At 47.9% G+C, this 23,115-nt stretch overlaps 1 protein-coding gene across 3 annotated transcripts; it reads left to right on the top strand.

Annotated features, from left to right (window-relative positions):
* The first annotated feature begins 823 nt into the window (after positions 1-823).
* hivep3a (HIVEP zinc finger 3a) lies at positions 824-22,781 on the top strand. 3 transcript variants are annotated; one of them, XM_062487334.1, is made up of 8 exons: positions 824-1,146; positions 7,724-7,861; positions 12,911-17,183; positions 17,479-17,642; positions 19,595-19,770; positions 19,886-19,984; positions 20,077-20,762; positions 21,401-22,781. In XM_062487334.1, the coding sequence occupies exons 3-8, from the start codon at positions 13,314-13,316 to the stop codon at positions 21,977-21,979; spliced, it is 5,574 nt and encodes a 1,857-aa protein (XP_062343318.1). In that variant the 5' UTR covers positions 824-1,146; positions 7,724-7,861; positions 12,911-13,313; the 3' UTR covers positions 21,980-22,781. The 3 variants fall into 3 exon arrangements, with proteins under 3 accessions (XP_062343318.1, XP_062343316.1, XP_062343317.1); XM_062487332.1 differs by having other exon boundaries at positions 21,398-22,781; XM_062487333.1 differs by lacking the exons at positions 824-1,146; positions 7,724-7,861 and adding an exon at positions 9,540-9,684 and having other exon boundaries at positions 21,398-22,781.
* Positions 22,782-23,115: the final 334 nt, after the last annotated feature.

Below are 23,115 nucleotides of genomic sequence, written 5' to 3'. Positions count from 1 at the left end.
TTGCGCCATGACACAGAGAGAAAGAGCAAGAGCAGGAGACAGAATGGGAGATAGAGTGAGAGATAAGAGTGAGAGCCATTGGTTGCGTAAGCTGGTTAGGATCCTGCTCTCACTGGGACGGAGATCTCCCACCATTCCTCTTTGCGTCTCAGTTAGCTCATCCTGCCCCGGGGAGCACTTCGGTGGAGCGAGGAAGAATCAGCCAACAGACAGGTCTCCCCAGAGCCATGAGTGTAAAGCATAACCTGGCAACCATGGTGGAAAAACAATCTAAAAGGAGCTATGTCACACATATAGCCTTAAATGGGATGTCCCAGTGGTCTTCATTATACTCTTGTACAAAATGTTGTCACAGTTTTTAACTTAAACAAAAAGGGTTTTCCCCTGCGATTCTTTTAGGACAGGACATACATCAATCCACACAAATACAGGAACTCATACTTTTGCTTCTGCTTAGTACACTAGGATTGTGTCAAAGGCCAAAACAGGATATGGATCTCAAACTGACTGCAGGAGACTAAACTATACAGTACATTCTAAGAAAAAGGTATATGTCAACGCATAATTATTACAGAATAATTATAAATCATTGTAAATTCAAACTAAAACATTAGCCTACATGACCCCTCCAGCCTTTAACAATATCAAGCAAGGCCAAAACATTCTGTAGTAACTTTGGTCTCCACCGGCGGACAAAAGGTACAGCCTGTCTTCCTCGACGCATCCGCAATTACAGTACAGTAGAAGTGGGCGGGGTATCTCGAGGGTCTCGTGCGTGAGGGCAGCACTGGTTCTGCGTGGATAGAGGCAGCATGTTTGTCGCGCGGACCAGCTGTGTGCGTGGGACACTGGCGCTGTGTGAAATTGCAGCATCAACTTTACAAGGTTCTAGAAGAACAAGAAGCCCAATCCGTTCTGCCTTGCACAGCACCTCAGTAGGCTGTGCGTGGTGATTCCCAACATAAAGACGGCTCCGCGGACGAATAACTCACTTGGCTGGAGCTAAATGTTCCTATGTAGTAAATTGAAATTTTAGCAACGGGTGCAATTACCATATTTTAGCATATCCCCCTGGCTAATACACGGGTAGGTGGTTTCCGGAGAAGACTCGGTACCGCAGAGAAGTGAAGTTCAGCAGCTCTGCAGGTAATTGTCCAACACAATGTGTTATTGTTTAAAAAAATGTTCAGGATCACGGTACAGTAGCCGAACTATTTTCACAGTGGAGGGTGAAATGTATATTTCCTCACGCGCTCCATGTCTTGTGCCTAAAGCTCTTCAATCAGCGATTATGTGAAATATAATTGTAGCCTATTATAAGACGGAGAATACATCATTATCGATAGTTATGGGGTATGTGTAGTATTCAAGAGGTCTACCAATAGTATTGGCATTGAACTGTTACCCAGTTGTTCACGTGGAATTTGAGGATGTTGAAGCAAGCCGTTGTTCAGTTTCGCCCCATAATCACAGGCATCTTGTAAAATGAGAACTGAAGTATGCTCGACCGGCCATGTGTTTTGTCAGTCAATATTGTAACATACAGTAAAGATTGTGAGATGAATGAATTTGTTCCATTGTCGATCACCAAAAAACATTGGCACAGTAATGATAGCCCTACCTATTGCATTATGGTTTCAATTAGAACCTGTGGTTGGAATTTTATTTATGTATCCAGCCCAAGCCTGTAAAGAAAAGGTCCCCCTCAGATAAGCAGAGACGACTATAAACTGCAAATCGGGATGCCTAGTTCAGTCCAACAAGGAACGGGAATTCCTTATTTCAATAAAATGGAGGTCCATCGCATTTCATTGAGAATAATACGAATTAATATAGTCATAGTAGGATACTGTACATCTAGCCGTGTGGGTTGCGTGGATTTGTTCTTGCTATCTGAATTCAACGTGTCATTGTCAACGCAGATGAGCGTAGATACCCTTGCTCACGACATTGTCAACAGTAGAATCAAACAAATATGAATAACATATTACATAATCTCAAATGCCGACTCGTGTTGCGCATTGTTTGGGTTTAATAGGTGTTACTGCGGTATGATAGATCCTCCATATGCTTACCGAAGTGAATAAGGCAGAGTGCATTTATTTCTGAGAGAAATTCAGACATTAGTCTACCCATCACATCCTCCGAAACAGGCTTTTTATAAATAAAAGAAAAAACACGGTAATAAAAACTAGGGAAAATAAAATATATTCTGTTCATTTCTTGGAACGTACGAGTTATTCCGCAGTTCACGTCCATGAAAGCACGCCGATGAGGCATCCTGTGCGCACTGCTTTACAACGCATGCTTTACGGCCTCCTTATTATCAAAATACAGCCAATGCAATGGGATGTGTAGTAGTTGCAGCATCTTACAGATCAATGTCCAGAAAAAACTATTCGATTCCTTCAGCTTCATATTATTTCGATTTTCAACATGATATTAAGTCTACAGTATCATGTTACGGGGAACAGAGTACTTTACGCGAGGGCATTTCAGGACACAACCTAAGTGCTATGTATAAAACCCTGAAATGTATTTGTTGCTCCTTGAAGGTACATGCCAAGGGATGCCTACCTGATTTTGAGGATTGTACAGGCCTATGCCATATCAACATTTTAATTGTTGTGATTTTAAGAATAGATTCAGAACTTTGTTGTGATTTCAAGAAGAGACAAATAACAAAAAAACAAACTAGATTGTAGTACACCCAAACAAACATTTGAGAAAACAAGGTGCAATTAATTTCTTTAATCCTTGTATTTTAGTTTGGGTGAGTCAAAATGGAAACACTTTGACTGGGTTACTGTGTTGCTCACCAAAACTGGCACTTGAATCTGACCTGAAGGCCAGAAGTCTGGTGCCGTGAACCAATCAATTCTGACATATTGAGTCCCATGGAACCTAATCCTGTGTTGCAATATTGTGTGTCAGTCTGGCATGCTAAGAGAGAGCATGCTGTCTAACTCCTTCACTGTGTGGAGGGGTAGGATTTTTGAAATTCTTCTGACAGACTGTGCCTTCACAGGGAATCTCCCCTGTGGCTGCATGGAAAAGCCAGCAGTAGTGTCATTATTTATTTTCTCTGAGTGTCGTCCTTCTTCCTCTTAGTCATGTGACAGAGAGGCTATATAACAGGCCGGTGTGTTCCATTGGTCAAGGTTGATGTTATACAGTTACATCAATGTCCGCCTGAGTAATTGATGACGCGGGCTAGGTAGCTCCCTGTGTTCTGTTCCTGAACAATATTGTTTGGAGATTGCTGAACTCACATAGACTCTAACAACCCAGTGGCAGACATTCGTCCCAGATTCTATTCATGCATGCAATGCAATCTGAAGCTTGAGAGAGAATTCCCGACAGTAAACATTGTATTTCAGTCACTGTGGCACTCTTTGAGTGTTGATTTGCAGTAAAGACAATCTTACATTTCATCACACTTGAATAATCCTGAATCTTATTGGGATAGAATTTCCCACTGTGTAGTTTTGTTTCCGGTGGTACACGAGTATAGTGCAGGGATTGTGACACAGATAGGCCCAGAGCCCAAACAGCTTTCAACGTGTTTGCCTTCCGAGCCAGAATGGTGTGTGGTTTCTTGAAGGCTGTAAACGAGCACAACCCAAAACGAGAGCAGCCTCAAGAGTGATCTGTCTTCCTGCCCAGGACACATACAGTTGGGGGTATGGTAAACATTGAAGAAGCTCATGGAGTCCTAAAGTGCGCCCTGAAATTGTGTGGCATGTTGTTGCCCTTGCACTGTGAAATGGCATGCTCCCTCCCTCTCTCTCTCTCTCTCTCTCTCTCTCTCTCTCTCTCTCTCTCTCTCTCTCTCTCTCTCTCTCTCTCTCTCTCTCTCTCTCTCTCTCTCTCTCTCTCTCTCTCTCTCTCTCTCTCTCTCTCTCTCTCTCTCTCTCTCTCTCTCTCTCTCTCTCCCTCTCCCTCTCCCTCTCCCTCTCCCTCTCCCTCTGCCTGTCAAAGGTCCCTCTGTCAGGCCAAGGGCGGCCGGCCCGGTGAGGACAACATTGACATTCATGCTCCTCTAGCTTACGGAGTCACTGTCAGGCACCTCATCCCTCAGGTGTCAGTCATTACAGTGTCCTTGGGAGCAGGTGAATGAGAGGGCACTTCTTCTCTGGTGAGACAGTCTTAATGGCCACTTTGCTGACTTGCTTTAGCATGAACCCCGTCATTAAACCACAGTCAGAATTTAGCTCTGCTAAAGATACGCAGGTGTTTAAAGCAATGTTAATTCAAATCCCTTTAATACTAGTTGTCTAACAATGCTTGCATGCTATCAACAGTCAGTTTGAAGCTAAGAGGCTAGGCTCATTCTAAAACCATGCACCACTCATGCAGCCATATTCATCTTCATACTTGCCATCCTCTAATGAGACAGTGAACAGATCACCAATTATGGCCACACAGTGTCCTACTTACGGCGATAACAATCTCCAGGAAATTGGATCTCACCATCGATCGATAATGTTAGAGTACACTATGTCCAGCCCTTATACCTTCTAGTTCAGTCTTTTCACATTACATTTCATAATCGCTGGCCAACACTCCAAACTCCCACATCACCAGCGTTCCCTCGCAGCCTCTTCCTGGCGCTCACACCTTTGTTTTGAATGTCTAGTGTTGCTTATCTCCTTTTGTTCAGGAATGTAGCCTACATACAGTCCTAGACAAAAGTAATAAGCCTACATCGGTCCTCGGCCGGCAGCAAAATGCCCTCGCAGTAAGGTTGAGAACCTGAGATTCAAGTTGTCCATCCATCAAGAAGGACTTTCCCCAGTCGCTGTGGCGACAGCTGAAATGTCAAAACTGCCCCTAAGTGAACAGATTTTCTCCCTGCTGGCAACCGGCTTAGGACGGCGGGAGCGGAAATTGAATCTTTCCCTCATCCTCGTTAATGAAAGGGTACACTTGCCTCTGTGCGTGCACGCGCACACCCACGCACACTAGTGTAGCTCCAGACGTGTGTGTTAGCACAAGTGTGCTGGACGTGAATGAGCACACCTGCTGTTAATGTGCGTCACGTGCGCGCGCCCTGCTCTACAGTGCGTGTGTGTCACTCGTGAATGACCACAGTGTTTTTGCATGGTGTTCTGTTGTCAGGTCAGAGTATGGGAATGCAAGGCTGCGTGTGTACAGTTTGAGGCATTTGGCCCTTGGTCTGAAGTGCTGCCCAGGCCTGTGAGGGTCTGGATGCTGCTGCGACCCCGGGGCCAGGCGTATGGACCCAGCTTGCTGTCTCAGTCAGGTGGAGAGACACTCTTTCTCAACTCTCCCCCTGTCCTGTGGAGAGAGCAGCCTGTCGGGCAGAAGGCTAGTCAGCTGTAGGGCTAATTCACAAGTCACCTACATGGACACGTGCACATGCACTCCCTCTCTCTCACTCACTCTCTCTCCCACTTTTTCTCTCTCTCTTTCTCTCCCCTCTCTTTTTCTCTCCTCTCTCCCTTACGAAGGGGGGGGGAAATGATGGTGAGCTGGGGGGACGTTTCTTATCATCACACATCATCTTTACTATTGCCACTTGTTGCCATTGTCATTCTGTATCAAGGTCATGTCAAGGGCTAGGATCGAGGGCAAGGTCAAGGGCTAGGATCGAGGTATATCTCGCAGGGAGATGACTAGACCGGGGCTTCAAGGCTATCAAGGCCAGAAGCTTAATTTTTCCTTTTTTCCCCCAGATATTCTTGTGATCATTTCCTCAGTGAGACCTTGGTGATAGCTTTTTCAAATAGAGTTGTTTAGTAAACAAAGTGATTTGGTTAAGTCCCAGGTTAGTGTGGAGCCGTGTACCTGAATAATGGAGACCTGTCATCTGCACCCTCCGGACGCAGCTCTGACACACCGTGATGAATGTCCTCATTGCAGTACATGTCAAAATATTGTCCTTCGCATCTCACTGTGTGCATTATCACTCTCTCTCCCTTTCTCTCTCCATTTCTCTCTCTCTCTTTCTCTTTTTCTCACCCCACCATCTCTCCATCTCAGTGATTGCTATAGATTCCTGGGCAGGGGGGTAGTGAGTTGGCCGACTGCCTCAGCCTGTCTGTTGATTCAGTGTTTGGTGAAATAAGAGAACATATGGCTGCTCCCTCTCCGCATTACATCACCTGATATTGTAGCAGATTGGTTTGCTATTACAGTCCAGCCTAACCAAAGGGACAATTGAAAAAACACTGTTTCTCAAAGGGCTGGTATTTGAGCTGCACTTTAAAAAAGTCAGACCAGAGTCAAAATGACCAAACCCATCATAATGGAGTAGGTTTTCTCTATAAAGATTTTTTTTTTAACATGCTGGTTAACCTAGCTCTCAGAAAATGTATCTCTTCGCTAGTGTACTATTGATTTGTCTGAATGTTTTGTTGCATCACATCTTTGGGCAGCTTTGCATGTCACGGTCCAGGCCTTTATTGTTTTCATATGTGTGATTGTTTCAAACAGATCTGTGCCAGTTTATAGACTGATGTTTACTTTGCCCATGCAATCAGGCTGCATGCCCATTAGAAGAGAACAACACTGTCATTTGTAATGTTGGCATCCGAGAGACACCTAGCTATCCAGATGGCATTGTAGTACGTAATGCTAGAGTTTCAATCAGTGTTTACACCCCACCCTGACACCCCACCCACCCCTCTCTAACACACAAATACACAAACCAAACCACACACACCCACCTCTCTGCAGCAGCCTAAGTTTGCCACGGTGGTCAGCAACACTCTAAATTTAGCATTTCCTCTTTCTTTATATGGCATGTTTTCCCTCTCCACACAATAACGATCATTCAAATGGCTTTTGTCACCCCCCCCCTGCCTCTTTATAAACTGTCTTTTAGTTATTTTGAGATGAGTGCATCACCCATGTCTACAAAGGATTCTTTTGACTATGTGGGGTTATGCTGTTGGCCAAGAAACCCAAAGCTGTTTATATCAATGGTGTCTTAAATATGGACTAGAACATGAGAAAGAGACTGAGAGACAGGAAGAAAAAGAGAGGGAGGCTAAACAGGTGAGCGCAGCAATCGGTTTCTGTCTCCAAAATAAAGATTCCCAGAAAGCCGCGTACGGTCTCATGTGCAAACACAGTTCATGCATACATGTCATTAGAAGGTTGTTGGAACACTTAATTACAAGTTGTGAAAAGAACATGGGTCACCCACCCAACCTGCCACCACACAGGCCGACTGTACGCTGTCCGTCAACAGCGCCTGGTTTGCTCGTAGGAGGTTATATCTGTTGTGGACACACAAGTCCATTTGATCAGGTAGCTTTTAGAAGTCCATGGCCAGGTCTTCGAGCAGGGTCCTAAAGAGGTGAAAAGACTGTCTCTGTCTCGTTGGTTTGTTGGTCTGGGTGGGGCGATAGGCTAGTGAAGCTGTATTAGGCTTTGTAGGCTTACTCTTTTGCTGCAAGTTTTTTTTTTAACTAGACTGTTTTTTCGCTACCAGGTTCTCCTCAAAGGGCCCCTATCTCTTCTGTCCTCAGACAAAGTACACGCTGCTCCAGTCTACATCATACCCTTTTTTGTGTAAAAACAAACAACACAAAGTCATTTAGGTATCCTACCTACAAATGTTCACGTTCGTATTAAAGGAGTCCCTGCATGACAGTGACCAATGCAGTCGTCTTAGTGGCGTTTAAAGGTCATGTGTATTCCCCCTGGACCGCTGGAAGGCTGAGGACGTTGGTTTTCTCTCTCCTCTTGTCAGGTGGCCCGCAGCACCGTCTCCCCCCGTGGCGTGGCAGGATGGAGAGGGCGTGGCAGTGAGCCTCACTGGAGCAACCTGGAGGACACTGCTAAGACACACCGGCCAGCTCCTCTACCTGCCTCAGAGGGGATATTGTGTGTATTATTGCTGGCAAAGCCATAATAAGGGTGGTTAGGGAAACTGGCAGCTTCAGACACACACCAAGGAGCGTCTGTGCTTTTAAAGCAACCCTGCGGTTTCACTCTGTGACCTACTGGTGCTGTACATCTAGTTGCCCATTCAAAGGCTTCGGGATGGCATTCAACATGCATTTGTTGAGCGTATTCTGCCGTTCTAAAGGTCAACAAGTACTTTCTAATCGTTTCCTGCTGTAGAGCATTGAGGGGACGCTGATTGCGGTCAATTAATAAATAACATGTACAATGGAAATGAGTGGGAACATGTAGGGCGCATATGCACTTTTTAATGTAAGACCTGATTTAAGTACTGTTTTTACATAAGGCTTGATGGAAAAACCCACAGACATGCACTTGTAAATATATAGTATAAGTGCTCACAAAGAATCTGTTCTTTGTGTTTTTCATGCTTTTCCCTATTTCCTGAATAAACTGCCGGCTGCTCTGCATGGCCTCATCTAGAAGGTTCTCAAGTTCTTGGTTAAGTGAAAATGCAGTAAGCTCCCACTGGCAGATTTTTCCCTCTCTCTCGTGGTCACTAATAGAACCCAGATATTAATTGACAAAGAGATTGCTAGATAGAGAATGGCTATGTGGTCCGGTTGAGGCCTGCCTGGCCATTGAGCCCAAGTCTCAGATGAAATAAGCTAGACCCAGACTGGAAAGGAACACACACTAGCAGGTCTATCACTCCAGTAATGACTGTGACAGGACAGGAGCGTTCTCTGTACTTCTGCTGGGCCTATTAGAGCCTGGCTCTGGCTTTGGGTCTGGGTCTGGGTCTGGGTATAGGTCAGTTTCTGGGGATGGGTCTGGTCGCGGTCTCGGTCTGGTCTGGGTCTGTTCCACTACCTGCTTGTCCTCTCTGACCCAGGCAGCCTGGAGAAAAGGCGGTCCAGCCAGCCTCCTCACCCACTAGCTGCCTGGTATTCCCTCATCACCACATACGTCGGCACACTTTCAGTCTCTTGAAAAGTTAAAGTGAAGGAAAGAAGGACAGGGAAAAGAAAAACATGGCATGAAAGAAGTCAGTGATGTCAGAATTGCCTGGACTTGTTTCAGCTGGATCTCTCTCCGGCGTACGTGGAGGGAAAGGGGGCCGTGGCGTGTGGACATTCTCCAGAACCACTCGCTAAAACTGGACCCCTGTGCCTTTTTTCCACCTGGGTCCTTGTGTTTTCAGCTTTCTAAAGGGGTTTCTCAGAACTCTGTAGCAAAAGCTGCACTCTGTTTCCCGCCTTCCCGGGAAGTGAGAACTGAATGGAGAAACTGTACGTTAAAAATACAAAGTGACCTCCCCTATCAAATGAGAAAGTCACCGCACACACCCTGGCCCTCTACCTTTCCCCCTCTCAGCTCTCTGCCAGCTGTGCTGCCTGAAACCTCAGCCAAGACCAACATAGCCTGACGTTGCCTTCCAAATAAGGAGGTTCCATTTCATTTTTACTATCTGTGAGTCCTGGCTGAGAGAGAGAGAGAGAGAGAGAGAGAGAGAGACAGGCAGATAAAGAGAAAGTGAGGGAGAGAGAGGTAGGGAGGGAGGGAAAGAGAGGGAGGGTTGGAAGAGAGACAGTCTCCTCCTCCCCATTCATAGGCATGATATACTCTGCTACCTGTTTGTCAGCGCAGAGCACGTACAGTGTAGCCTCGATTACCCCTCTCCTCTCCGTCATCGTACGGGCATTCATTCATTCTTTCGGTGTCTCACTCTCTCCATCTTGCCGCCTCTTGTTGCTCTTCCTCTCTCTGCCATTCAGACCAGGACGAATAAACACCTGCTACCGGGTAAATCCATTGATATTTTTTATAACATATTATTGTCAATTAATCATTTTTTCTGACAGTCAGACAGCTGGGGGATTGATTGGATGAGGGCTGTGTTGGTATTTATTTTGGTATTAATACATGTTTTTAGGTATTGATACATGTTTTTCTACAATAATCGGATTTAATCCAATGTAAATATCTTCTATGTGGATTGTCTCAGCTACAGCACACACAATGCGGTGTGTAATGAATGTTATACAATGTTTGCTGCCCAGTGCTGCGTGTGGAGGTGTTTTCAGCGTGTGTGCCTGCGTGCGAGGGAGAGAGGGGAGAGAGAGCATGATTGCAAGGGCTGTGGTTCTGTAGGGTGTAGCAGCGTACTGCTCCGTCTGGGAGTGAATGGGCTCCCTGTGCTGTGTGACGGAGCTCCCGCGCTCCGCATTCCGCTCTTCTATGGGCTCCCCGAGGTGTGCGCACACACACACAGACTCTCACGCGCGAGCACACGCACACAATCGCCGTAGGAAAGGCTGTGTGTTTTGTGGAGAGCCCTGTGGGTCCTGCTTGGTGTCTGGGGATAGAGTTTTAGAGCCTGTTGATGGGGATGTGTTTTCTTTCTGATGCCAGGCTGATTCCAGCTTTGATAACACCGGCACAAGTCCACAGAGTTGGATTTGTAATTTTTCGCAAGGTCACATGACACTGGTAGAAGGCTCAGTTAGGGATATTTTGTGTTTTCCATGAGGGACACTTAGGTAGTTGTTCGAAAATCGACTTCAATTTGAGTCAATTTATGTATTTATGTATTTAACATTTATTTATGTTTGTGTTGGCCACAGTAGTCTGGTATGCTATCATACTACTAGAGGGATACATAGTGGTTGGGAATTAATTCAGTATTCTCTGGCATAGATTTTTGGACACTTACCGTTTTCTTTTTGCTGAAAAGAATTGGGTTTGTATTTTGTGGGAGGGTGGCACCTTGGTTGCTTCACTCTCTCTGTAGTCAGCGAGGATGCTGGGAGATAAATTTAGCCCTCCAGCTCTCCTTCCATCTGCTGCTGCGTGGTTTAGGGCCGTTACCATAGGAACCACCGCTGGGTGCCCATTAGTGTGAGAGCAGGAAATTGACTTGATTTAAAAAATAGGCATTTAAACAATATTTTGTTCACACTGAAATGCATAAAAGTCTTACAATTATGTGAAATTACATAACCCACTTTTACACTGGCTTTCTATCTCCGTCTATCTGGGTCTTAAAGTATGGGGGGGTGTGGTTGGCTGTCAGTTGTCCATTACATGAAGATACTTATTGACTCTCAGTTAGCTCATTTGAGTTAAGCTGCAACAATAACATGTAAATTGTTCCCTCAATCAGTTCTGTCTGTCTATAATATTATTATCAGTTGGCCCTGTTATTATCAGTTGGCCCTGTGACATGAGTCTTTCCCTGCACCACCTGTGTGTCAGGCTCTAAGTGATGGCTTACCCATAGACATTGTGTACTGTACACTGTTGTACATGTCATAAGGAACAAGCTGCCAGAAAATCTCATTTACACTTTGAGGGAGAGGTGATATTCAGTGATTAAACATGGTTTTTGTTTTATCGTGTGAATACATTATGGGGTGTGTGCTGGGAGTCTGATAGAGCTGCATGTAGCCTCTTCTCATACCAATCATCACTTGGCTTCAGAGCTTGCCACCGTTTCTTGGAACGTCTCACAGATATTGCCAGGCCGAGAAAGAAGCAGGTGTTATTTTCTGTGAGATGCCTGGATCGCTTCTTGAAGCCCTTCGTTAATCCGCAGCACTGTTCCTGTCTGACCTACTTATACTTGTTCTAATTGGCGACTTGTTCTTTAAATGCGTTCAAGCGTTCAACTCTCCAAAGTCCAACTTTGTGACTGTCAGCAAGTCATTGTAACTACACACCCTCAGTATAGATATGTCAACCTGTTATACTGGATATTGACCAGCAGCTTCTCCCATGGTTTTGCCCTTCTCTATGACAGTGTGGGTGCGTAGAAACCAGCTGGTCACTGAGTAGGATGGCATGTTTTGTTGTTACAGTCGGTTTGGCTTGAAGAATACTGGAATTTTCATTACATGCACTGGACTTTGGGTCATCTTGGCTATCCAAACTGGAAACGGTCAGCTTTTCTCCATGGTGATAAACATGGCTCTTATTTGGTGTGTCCTAGCCAATATTCAGCTTTTTCAGTTTCAGTTAATGCAGGAAGCATTCAGAATAAATCCACACACTGTTCATAGACAACACAAGTCACATCTTTACATCTGTATGGTGATGCTCTTTCAGGTTTGATAATACATTTCACAGCACCGAGAACACTATGTTTTCACTCCGTTTGGACTACAACATGCTACATGTGTTGGGATGAAAATTAGCAGACCGAGTGACGAGTGAGGCAGGTTTTGTGATGCCGGGAATGCGAGTACAAGACAAATATGAACGTAAAGATTAGGCGGCGTGTTACAGTGCTAGAATCAAAAGGTCAAACTCTATAGGCATGACTATAATCAATGAGCAGCTCGAGTGAAAAGATGTTCACCAATGACAGGAACACTGTGCCTGCCATCTCAGCCCGTTGTTGATCTTGATTACGATGTGAGGAGATCAGAGGACAGGGACAAAGACCGACTGAATGAGAGGGAAGCACAAGTGCTACTGATAACGTTGAAGACAGGGCTGTTTCTTCTCTGCAGTGGCCTGTGAGGACTACAGAGTTGGCATTTGGTCTTTTTTCACTAGCTTCAGCAACTGGGAGAGTGAGAAAGAGTGAGTGAAGCGTGTGAAGAATCTGGCTGCAACAAAAGCTTAGGATGTTGGCCAATCAAGATAAGAAATCAGTCTCACTTGTCTGAACAGTGTGATTCCAAGGAAGTGGTTTGTGACTAAGCACCCAAATGATTAAAAAGCCTTGAAAGGGCCTTTTTTTTGTTGAAGTGTTCTTCATACTTCTAGGTGAAAGATTTGATAGAGATGCATAAATATACCTGACTAACAACTTTGATACTTAACTAACACCTTTCAGTTGAAGAACATTTTGGAACTACTGAAGTAGATTTATGGCAAGCCACAAGAAACTTCCGAAGAATGGTTGACTGAATGGAATAACTGATTTTGCAGATGTGGAGGGGAAAAGAGAGAGAGAGATGGATTTGAACTTTCTTCAGTGTGTCTGTCAGCCATCTAATCTGTTGAGTCTGTGTATGTCTTGCAGATGTTCTGAGGTGGACTGAGGTGATATCAGAAGACAGATAAATTATCTCCGTACTTGAGGACACCAGAACTGGTTTGAGAGGCCAGGTAGACCCTGTGTGCCAACGACATGAGAGGCCTCAGGCCAGAATGGACAAGGTTTTTCTCAGCACAGTGTAACCAATAACAGCTGCCTCTGCTGGCGCTGCCGTTTCCTTTCTGATGGCATCATCCCATTGTCAAGCAATAAAGCCCAATAATATTGAAGATAATTATGAGTCTAGACAGCCAGTCGACCCAGATCTCATAAAGGCTGAATTAGACTACATTCAGCCTATTATCCATTGAATGAATTGGGTTGACCTCAGTGGCCTGGCTCAGGCAGACACATCCCAGGTGTCGACCTGAGGCTGCCTTTCCATTTTATGGAGGCCTTGCATAGCCACTTGACGACTGGGGAGCAGTCCGGAGGTCACAAACCCCCTCAGCCCGGTTCTCCTCAGCCCAGATCTCCCTCCCCGAAAAATCCGCCACAATCACCTCAGTCTAAACAGCAGCCCCATGACACGTCCCAGCAGCACAAGAAGCCTAAAAGGCAGCCTCCGGAGCGCAAACGTCTCAGGCACCAGAGGCAGAGCGTCGACTCGGATACAGGAGTGGAGAGTAAACGTCCGGAGCCGGCTTCACAGAGAGCGGGCCGGGTATCGTCGGGACCTCCGGGTCCCTCACCGTCGACTCCTAGCCGGTCCACACAGACCTGGCCCACGGAGGATAGCAAGGAAGGCATCCTTAAGCAGAAACGAGAGCGTAAGCCTCAAAGGCCAGGGAAATATGTGTGCTCCTATTGCGGACGTGCCTGTGCTAAGCCCAGTGTCCTCCAAAAACACATCCGCTCCCACACAGGAGAGAGGCCCTACCCCTGCGGTCCCTGCGGCTTCTCCTTCAAGACCAAGAGTAACCTTTACAAGCACCGAAAATCTCACACCCACAGGGTGAAGGCTGGGCTCGCCACTGCTGAGCCGAGGGCCTTAGAAGAGCCGGCTACAGAGTCGGAGGATGAGTCCAGACAGCTTTCGTCTGCTGCAAGTATGGACAGACAAGGGAGTGTGTGTACGACCAAAAACATTGACTCAGAGAGGTCTAAAGAGCCTCCTAGAGGCATGGATGACTCCTTTGCCGTCAAAAAACGGTTGGCCATGCGTCTGAGCCGCGGAAAACGTGGACCTCTCGGCTCGTCCGATGAGAAGAGCTCCTCGCTGATCCTAGCGAGTAGGGGCAGCACAGAATCGGGCTATTTCTCCCGCTCCGAGAGTACTGAGCAATCCCAAGATAGCCCTCCCAACACAAGTGCCAAAAGCTATGCAGAAATCATCCTGGGGAAGTATGGGCGCCTGGGGCACCTTCAGAGGATGTCTCGTCATCACAACCAGCAGCCATCAGGTCAAGAGGAGAACAACATCCCGTTCACAGTGCCCAAGAAGCAGGTCATAGACCACATCACCAAGCTCATCACCATCAACGAGGCCGTGGTGGACACGAGTAAGATCGACAGCGTGAAGCCTAGGAGGTTCTCTCTCTCCAGGAGAAGTAGCTCAGAATCTCCGAAAGCGTCATCTCTTAAGGAACCCACTCTGAACAGCCCTAAAGCTGCAGAGCCCGGCTTCCAAAGCAGTGGCTCCATCACTATGGGTGTTCCATGTAATAAGTTTCATCACCAATCTTTAAACGTGAACTCTTTGGCTGGCCAAACATCCACCGCCCCTCTTCTGAGAAGTCAATCCATGCCGTCTGCTGCTAGCTCAACTGATGCCTCAAGAACCGGCCCACGTAGCTTTCGCCTTAGCCAGTCATTTGATGAACAGAAAGCTTCAGAAACACAGTTGTCTCGCCGCTACGGCATCCTAAAACGGCAGCCAGCTATCGAACTACCCATTGGTGCTGAATTACCAAAAGAGGAACTTCCGGTTTCTCAACCCCACTACCATCATCACATGTCCGCAGTGCCTGACCACAAGCAATGTCAGCTACAGCCATACGAGTGTGAGTCCTGTGGCACCGGATGCAAGGACTGGGAGGGTTACAAGACACACAAACAGAGCCTCTGCTTGGCACAACGGACCCTCGAAGGCGAAATAGCAATATGTCAGTCGGATCGTCTCAATCTGACACACCATCTCACGAGGCCTGGCGCTTTAACCATCCGCAAGAGAAGGAAAGAAGAGAGCTTCGAGTTGGACGATCCCTCCTCCTCCCCCGTTGCGACGTCCTTACCCGTCTTCCCCTCGTCCGTGCCCGGCAGAGACGAGAGCAGCGCGTGCTACGAGACGCCCGGTCGGACCGCATGGCCACAGGTGGAAAAAAGTGGGAGGAGTTCGGGGAAAGGCTTCTCTGTGATCCAACACACCAGTTCATTTGAGAAGCAGGAGACGCTCTGTGCGGATAGCAAAGCCCACGACGAGGTGCAGGCCCGCTTTCCACCTGACGAGGAGCCTCAGAAACAATCCCAGCAGACGCCATCCAAACCAGCACCCCGGAAGCTGGTTCGCCAACACAACGTCCAGGTCCCAGAGATACTCGTCACAGAGGACTCGAACACAGCCAGCGTGTCTGTGTCATTACCAGTGCCGGCGTCCATACCCAAACAGACAGAGCGGACAGACGAGTTTCAGTGGCCACAGAGGAGCCCCACCCTGGCCCAGCTCCCAATCGAAAAGCTGCCGCCCAAGAAGAAGCGCCTCCGCCTTGCAGAGGCAGCCCAGTCATCGGGGGAGTCCAGCTTCGACTCCACATCCCTCCCCCGCAGCCCGAGTCAGGACAGCAGCGCCTCGTACGCATCGAGTCGCTCTGCTTCCTTTGAAGAGTCCAACAGGCTAGACATGGAGGCAGCAGGGACGACAACACCGTTGAGGAGATCGAGGGCCCCTCACACGCTGCCCGTCCCTGGACTCCACCCGCACCGGGAGATGAGACGCTCAGCCTCAGAACAGGCTCCCCACGACCCGCCGCATAGCGTCCTCATGGCGGAAACTCGCAGCAAATCGTTTGACTACAGCTGCCTGTCACCAGAGCGCTCTGCGGCCGGCTGGAGGGAGAGGCGCAAGTGTCTCCTGATGAGACACACGGTAGTCAGAGACCCAGAGGAGGAGGAGCAGCCCTCCAAATGTGGTGCCCTGAAGTTGAACCCTTCCCACTCCAGTCCCAGCCCTGACCCGACCTCTTCCAGCGCCTTGTCCAGAGCCTCCCCAGGTCCTCTCAGTCGCTCCCCTGCTTCTTCCCTGTTAACTGATGTCATGTCATGCAATTCAACACCCCTCAGTCAAAGTGTACAGTCAACCAGAAGTTTAGATGTCCTACCTTCTCAGAACCCAGCCCATGAACCCCTCCCATTGGCGAAACTCATCCAATCAGGACAGTGTTCTAGCATCTCCATTCACCCCTTCCCTCCCCAGTCTGCCCAATTCCCAACAGGGGCAGCCAGGGCTCATTACCTCCCCATGTCTACAGGACTACAACTGAAAATCCCCTCACATGATCATGTAGAACCTGAGCTAATGCCCCCCTCGCAAATGGCATCACGTCAACCTAATATCACCCCAAACTCAGACATGCTGAGGCCCCCCGTGTCACAGGCGGTAGCAGTCCGTCTCCATGCAGACACCCTCTCCCCAGCCCGTTGCATATACACCACCATGTCCCAGGCCATGTGCCCCAGGTCCCAGGAGCCTATGTGCTCGGCACTGAACATTGGTACCAGTGAATATAAACTCCCCGTGGCCATGTCTTTAGACAGCCAGATAGGGTCCATGGAGGGCTTCAGAACGTCAGGTTCAGGGGGAAACAAGAGGATGCTATCCCCTTCTAGCAGTATAGAGCTCAGCCCAGAATCCCAACAGCAGCAGAAAAGAGTCAAGGAGCAGGAAAAGGAAAAGGAGGAGGAAAGGTTCGGTGATGAAACAGAAACATCCAGAGAGGAAAAGGAGAGTCATCCTTCTCCAGCAAGCCAGAGTGGAACTTCATTCCCAAGTCTCCAGTCTAGCACCTCATTCAGCTGGTGCTACCTGAACTACATAAAGCCCAACCCCTCCACCCTGGATGAACAACAGCCTTCGGTGTATTCCTCGTGGTCCACCAGCGAGTTCGACCCCAACCCGCCGGGCCTGTCCAGTAAGACGGCCATGTCCCTGCTGCAGTGCAAGCAAAGCTCCAGCCCCTCCATCTACACCATGTCTGCCATGTCCTCCAGCACCATCGAGACTCCACAGCCTTCTGACACCACGAAGCCGTGCTCTTCTGAGGTAATTACTTTAAAGTAGCATATTTGGTATAATCTCTCTTACCCCCCCATCCCGTCCCCCGAGGAGGAAGCACATTGCTTGTGTGTATCATTTGGCATCTAAAATGTGCTCCTCTCTTCACGATGCTGTGTTTTTTGTCCGATTCAAACTGCAAACCAGTAACAACTGAATATCTACATAAAGATACATAATGAAACAAAGTTGAATGAGAATCCCCATCCCCCCCCCCCCATCTCTGTCTCCTGGCACGCTGGAGCAGAGTTGGTGATTTTGCCCATGTCTTTCTCGGGTGTAGGTCCACGACACTGTCACAGCGTGTCATCACAGCCAGGCTCGGACCAAGGATGATCAACGGTCAGCAGAAGACCGGGGGAACATTTTGAAAGAAGAGGAGGCAGGGGAGCCCCAGTCATCCAACCAAGATGGTGAACCGTCACGGATCTGGGTCTGTGAAGGAGGGTGAGTAAGACTTCATCACATTTCCAGCCTACCCCAGCTGAAATGATAACACTGCAAACACAGTGCAATGCAGGCCATACCACATCATGTTTAACCTTCCCAATCCCTGCATTCACAAATAGATTAGAACCCCCAGAATACAACCCAGTGTGTGGCTATATGCGTATGCCATGGTCCAAACTCCCTACAGTGCAGGCGGTTGGTTTCTGTCAGCGAGCAGAGAGCTGGATGCTGGGAAGTGTTGTCTTTCCTCCTGCAGGAGGGAAGAAGGCTTGGCCGTCTGCTCCAACAGAGCCCGTCTGTTAGTTCGGTCCTAGCCAGGAAACTACCTAGCTCCCTTCACCCTGTACCCTTGCAGAGGGCCATTTACACCCATGTCCGTAAATGATCACCACCATTCATGTCCAGTAGCAGTACAGCCCATTGGTTTCTAGATGGTGACTGATATGATGAATGCAGCGTTTTTTCAAGTTTGTTTACTGGAAAGAAAGGACTTCCTTTGCTGAATAAATCACAGGTAGGCCATAGAGCCATACTGAAGTGTATTACTTAACCTCTTTGTGAATGAGGGTAGTGTTTATATTTTATCACATATAAAGTGTTTTAGATGTAAATATAACTTTGACTCAGTGAAATACGGGCGGGAAACATAAGAGAGACGGTCTGATTCATCCCTCGGACCGCCAGCTCGATATCTGCGATTGAATCACGCACAGTATGAAACGCGGTCCGATTAGTTATCAGAAATAACGTTCCACTGTCATACCGGAGAGTGCTGCGAGGGGCCATCTGTGTGTTGTTTTGTGGCTCGGAGTGCGTCTGTGAGCCGGTCCCCGTCGTGACTCACGTTGACACTCATCACAGCCTTCTCCTCCGAGTGACTCATCCTCTCGCCCGCTCCCGCCGTCAACGCCGTCTGTTCGGGGTGTGTGGAGGATGATAAGACCAAGCGGATGGGTGCCAGGTAGTCAAACAAGGACCTTTCATGATGGCTCCTCTATGGGGGGAATGAGTGAGTGAGTGAGTGAAGGGCTTCTGTGTGGGCTGTCTCTCTAGATAAAGCCTGTGCTCAATTTGTGAATGGCCATCGTTTAACACTGCGCGGCGGCTGTTGCTTTTATGGCAGTCGATATGTTTTCAAGCTTGATAACCCTTGTGTATCCGGAGAGCGTCGATGTTTTTCTCAGTCCTGAATACCCCACAGTATTCCTTTATGGTCCATCTGTGATTTATTCAGCCAGGGAAGTCATTTTTAGCAGTGGGAGTTAAGAAGATCGAGAAAATAACATAGATTCTAATCGTAACGATTGTTTGTTCTAGAAATGTGTTGCTATTTTCTTTCGTTTTTCCCCCCCCTGGTGTTTATTTGGAGCAGCTGGTCTGGACCAGGGTTTCCCTCCCTCTCTGGGCTGTTTTTATTGGCTGCCAGCAGCAAACCCCCGGCCCCTGGGCGAGATTGCAGACTCCCCGTGTGTGGAAAGAGAGGGCGAGCGCCGGGCGGTGTGCTTAGGTTAGAGGGTGGGGTATAGGGGGTTCAGGGGGGAAGAGAGAGAGAGAGAGAGAGAGAGAGAGAGAGAGAGAGAGAGAGAGAGAGAGGGTGGGTGGGGAGGTGGGAGGTTATGAAAGCTGCTCTGTTAAAGCTGAAGTGGGGGGCTCGCTGTGGGACCCTCCGTACACAGCCCACACCCAGGGGCGGACCGCCAGCCCAGCTGCCAGAGTGTGAGTTCACTGTGTAATAAGGGCGTTTGCCAAACAGACACACACGGTACACTGGATAAATAAAGACACAAGCCTGCAGCTCGCAGGTGCTGCAGTACAGGACCCACACTGTACCGGATCCTCTTACAGTCATATCGATTGTGGTTGTCATTGTGAGAGTAGCCGCATCAATGGACAAATGTCTGTAAACTGTATCAGTGCTGATAGCCCAACCTCCCCTGGTGTCCTCACAGCTACCGGTCGAATGAGGAGTATGTGTACGTGTGGGGAAGAGGCAGGGGGAGGTATGTGTGTGAGGAGTGCGGCATCCGCTGCCGGAAACCCAGCATGCTGCACAAGCACATCCGCCTGCACACCGACGCTCGCCCGTATGTCTGCAAACACTGCAACTTCGCCTTTAAAACCAAAGGTACAGACGGATAACCCACCTGTTCTGTTATGTTTTGAATTGCCCTGGGACCCAAGTCTGATCCATCTCATTCATCATCATTAGAAGTCAGATGTTTGTTTTTCCCCAATTGCAGGAAACCTCACTAAACACATGAAGTCCAAGGCCCACGGTAAGAAGTCTCATGAGCGGCCAATTGCTGGTTGTTCCCTGGACGACACAGAGGCTGATGAAGGTAAACCTAGTGTATGTGTGTACGTGGGAAGGGGGCAACCAATAATCCAATGTATATAGTCTGTACTGTAAATGAATATGGTGAAATCTTAGGGATCAGTGAAGACTGTCCGGGCTGGCCAGAGACACAGGAAGACCATCAGTACTCAGACCTGGAGGAAACTGACGAGGAAGAAGATGAGGATGAGGATGATGATGATAATGAAGATGATGAAGAACCATGGTACAGGCCCAACCCCCACAGCGCCTCCACACACAAGCTGACCAGCCTACCAGACCCGCCCGCAGAGCTTGAGTCCAGCCAGTCCTCTGAATCCAAGGGGCCAGAGAGAGGCTACCCTGCTCCTACTACCAGCACGAAGAGAGCCCTACTCTCACATCACCATGCTGAGCCCCCTCCAGGGACAGCCTCCTCAGGGGCCCACATCCCATCACCAGGCACTCCATCCCCAGGCCAACGCCAGTCCCCTGCTCGCACCCTCTCCCAAAAAAGCGACCTGTCCGCTCAACACAGCCCCTCCCTCGGGGTTCAGCTGTCCCCTGCCCTCCGACACGGGTCCCCTCCCTCGTCCCTGTCCCCCTCCAGTTGTCATGTCTCCCCCTCCCAAGGGAGACAGCCGTCCCCCATCAGAGCTCAGTCCCCTGGTGGCAGCCCCCCAGGCTCCCCTGCCCCCTGCCTGGCAGGCTCCTCAGTTCTCCACAGGCCCAGCCCGCCCAGAGACTCCCCTTCAGATGCCCCTATGGACCGAGCTGGCTGCTTCACACCCATGACAAGGCTGGTAAGTCGCTCCATTTCCTATAACATGGGCCCAATCCCCTTTGTTTGTGGTGGTTAAGAACAACCTCCGTTGAGGGGACGGGTTTAGCTCAGTGGTTAGAGGGTTTAACGGCAGATCAAGGGGTCACAGGTTATTAAATGTCCCTATGTACATTGCTTTGGATAAATGTGTTTGCGGAGTACATAATTATTGTTATTATGGTGTTCTGTTTTTTTGTGTGTATATTGTATAATTAATGTTAATCAAAGGACGCCTGATCACCGCACTCTGCTGTGACTTCCATTACCTGCTGGTATAGTTGAGAGATTAAAATAATCCCCCTTTTTTTCAAATCCTGTCAAGGGGTAAACAAATTCCAGAAGAGTAAACATTCAAACAAATATAGATACCTTAATATATTCTAGGTTATTTTAAAGTCACACCTTTATTGAAAAAGGAAGGAAAGTCAACTACTTTTATATTATTCAAACCAAGCCAATATTGCTGCAGCTTAAAATACACACAACATGTTTTTCCTTGGGCAGCTGGTGATAAAAACAACCAATGTTATCCCTTTAAAAGTTGAAAATAATAACCGTAAGTTGGTCTCATCATCCATCAAGTTGAAACCTCCTTCCCCTTCCTTCTTCTCCAAGCAGAGGACTCAGTCGGTCCAGGGATCTCGTCCCCCCCACCTCCTCCCCAGGCCGGGCCTGCCACAAGGGGTCCAGGGGGTCCTTAGCCATCTGCCCCTCCACTCCCAGCAGCTTGCTAGAACACCCAGCCTCATGATTCCTATCGGGGGGATCCACATGGTCCAGCCCAGGACCAGCCCACTCTACAGCCTGGTGAGGAGTCCCGTGACGGCCCCAGCTCCATATGGCCCTGGAGGGGAGCACGGAGCCTGGACAGCTGGCCTGAGGAAGAACCTACTGGGTAGGTTACCTTTACTGGAACGTCAGGACACCCTGAGAGAGGCCGGGCCGAGTTCGCACACCAGCCACCAGAACCACAGGGTACGGGAGGTCAGAGATAGGAAGTGCACATCTCGGGTGTGTCTCGGCACGCGAGCAGCGGGCAGCCCTGGAGAGGAGAGCGAGCCCTGTTGTTCTGCGCAGGGTGACAGCTCACACTCACACGCCCAGGGAGTGACACACACACACGCTCTGGACGGCTCTCTTTTTCCAGAGACATCTCAAGGCCAGAGCTCTCCTCCCTCCTGCCAGACTAAACTCTGATGCGGGTGGAGGAAAGCTTGAGGGAAGGTGCAAAAGACTTCATTCTACAAGCTAGGAGCTGTTGGTACTGTGTGTATCCTGTTCTGGTTTGGAGACTGAAGACAAAGGAAATTAAAACAGTACTCCTGTGCTGCTTCTGACAATGTGCTGTTATGTAATTACATGAATAATATATAGATACATGTATGTTAAATATGCAGTATATGTTTTGTAATCTTTTTTTATCCTTCTTTCTTTTTGATGTTATTGTTAATTTATTGATGTGCTCTTATGCAATTCTGTACTATGCCAGAGAGCAGCTGGAATGAAATTTAGATGATAATGATTTTATTCTGTCCATCTTTACCTTGTTAACCTTTTGGACAGCTAAATATACTCACGTGTCGATGTACTGTATGACCAAAATGATTATAGAAAGGTACTAGAAATATTTATTCAACCCGACCAGTATTTTGAAGTGCAATTTCTGTCAAGATTGTGGCTTGAACTGTCATACTTACAGGCTGTGACTTTAATATGTTTACCATGTGTCCTCTATTTGTGTTTGAGTAGTCAAGCAGGGTTATAAAATCATCATCCTTTTCTACTATCTTCAGAAGGTTACGTCTCGAAATAACACATTTTGACCTGTAGTGCACTGACAGATGATTTGATAATCTCAAGAAACATGTATGATCATTCACATGGTACAGTTGATATTGTCATATGTAACAGATACATGTATTTTGTGTTGTTTTTATACAATCACTTCTGTCATTTCCATGTCTGTTGCCATTAAAGCTCTCGTTTTTACATATTTATAATGAAATGATGTCACTGTGTATCTTTTGATTCTACGTGTACAGTGCCTTGTGTTATCTTGTAATAGCACCACCCTGTGGCCAAACAAAACAAAAAAACACGACCCTGTTTTCTTGAACGTGCACCAGTTTTGCAGTCTGGTGCAGTGTCTCACAATCTAGATATCGATCTAATACAACCCTGTGTTTGCATTAATCCCTAAGGCAGGGAATGACCAAGATGTCCATGTCTTCAAAAATACACTTGGGACAATTTTTAACAAAGCATATGCTATAAGGTCGTTCAGTAGTGTCATGTGGAGGTCGTTTGATACATGTAAGGTGCTTGATGGAGTA

This window comes from Osmerus eperlanus, chromosome 20 (genome assembly GCF_963692335.1).
Source record: "Osmerus eperlanus chromosome 20, fOsmEpe2.1, whole genome shotgun sequence".
NCBI classification, from domain to species: domain Eukaryota; kingdom Metazoa; phylum Chordata; class Actinopteri; order Osmeriformes; family Osmeridae; genus Osmerus; species Osmerus eperlanus.
Note: the sequence above shows the minus strand (reverse complement) of the source record. Positions and strands in the feature narration are given on the sequence as shown.

What these genes read in the sequence shown, in the direction of transcription:
- hivep3a (XM_062487332.1), top strand. Translation starts at nt 13,314, where the DNA reads ATGGAGGCCTTGCATAGCCACTTGACGACTGGGGAGCAGTCCGGAGGT. An exon ending in ATCTGGGTCTGTGAAGGAGG is followed by an intron (nt 17,643 to 19,594) that starts GTGAGTAAGACT and finishes GTGTCCTCACAG; the next exon opens with CTACCGGTCGAATGAGGAGT. An exon ending in CGACACAGAGGCTGATGAAG is followed by an intron (nt 19,985 to 20,076) that starts GTAAACCTAGTG and finishes GTGAAATCTTAG; the next exon opens with GGATCAGTGAAGACTGTCCG.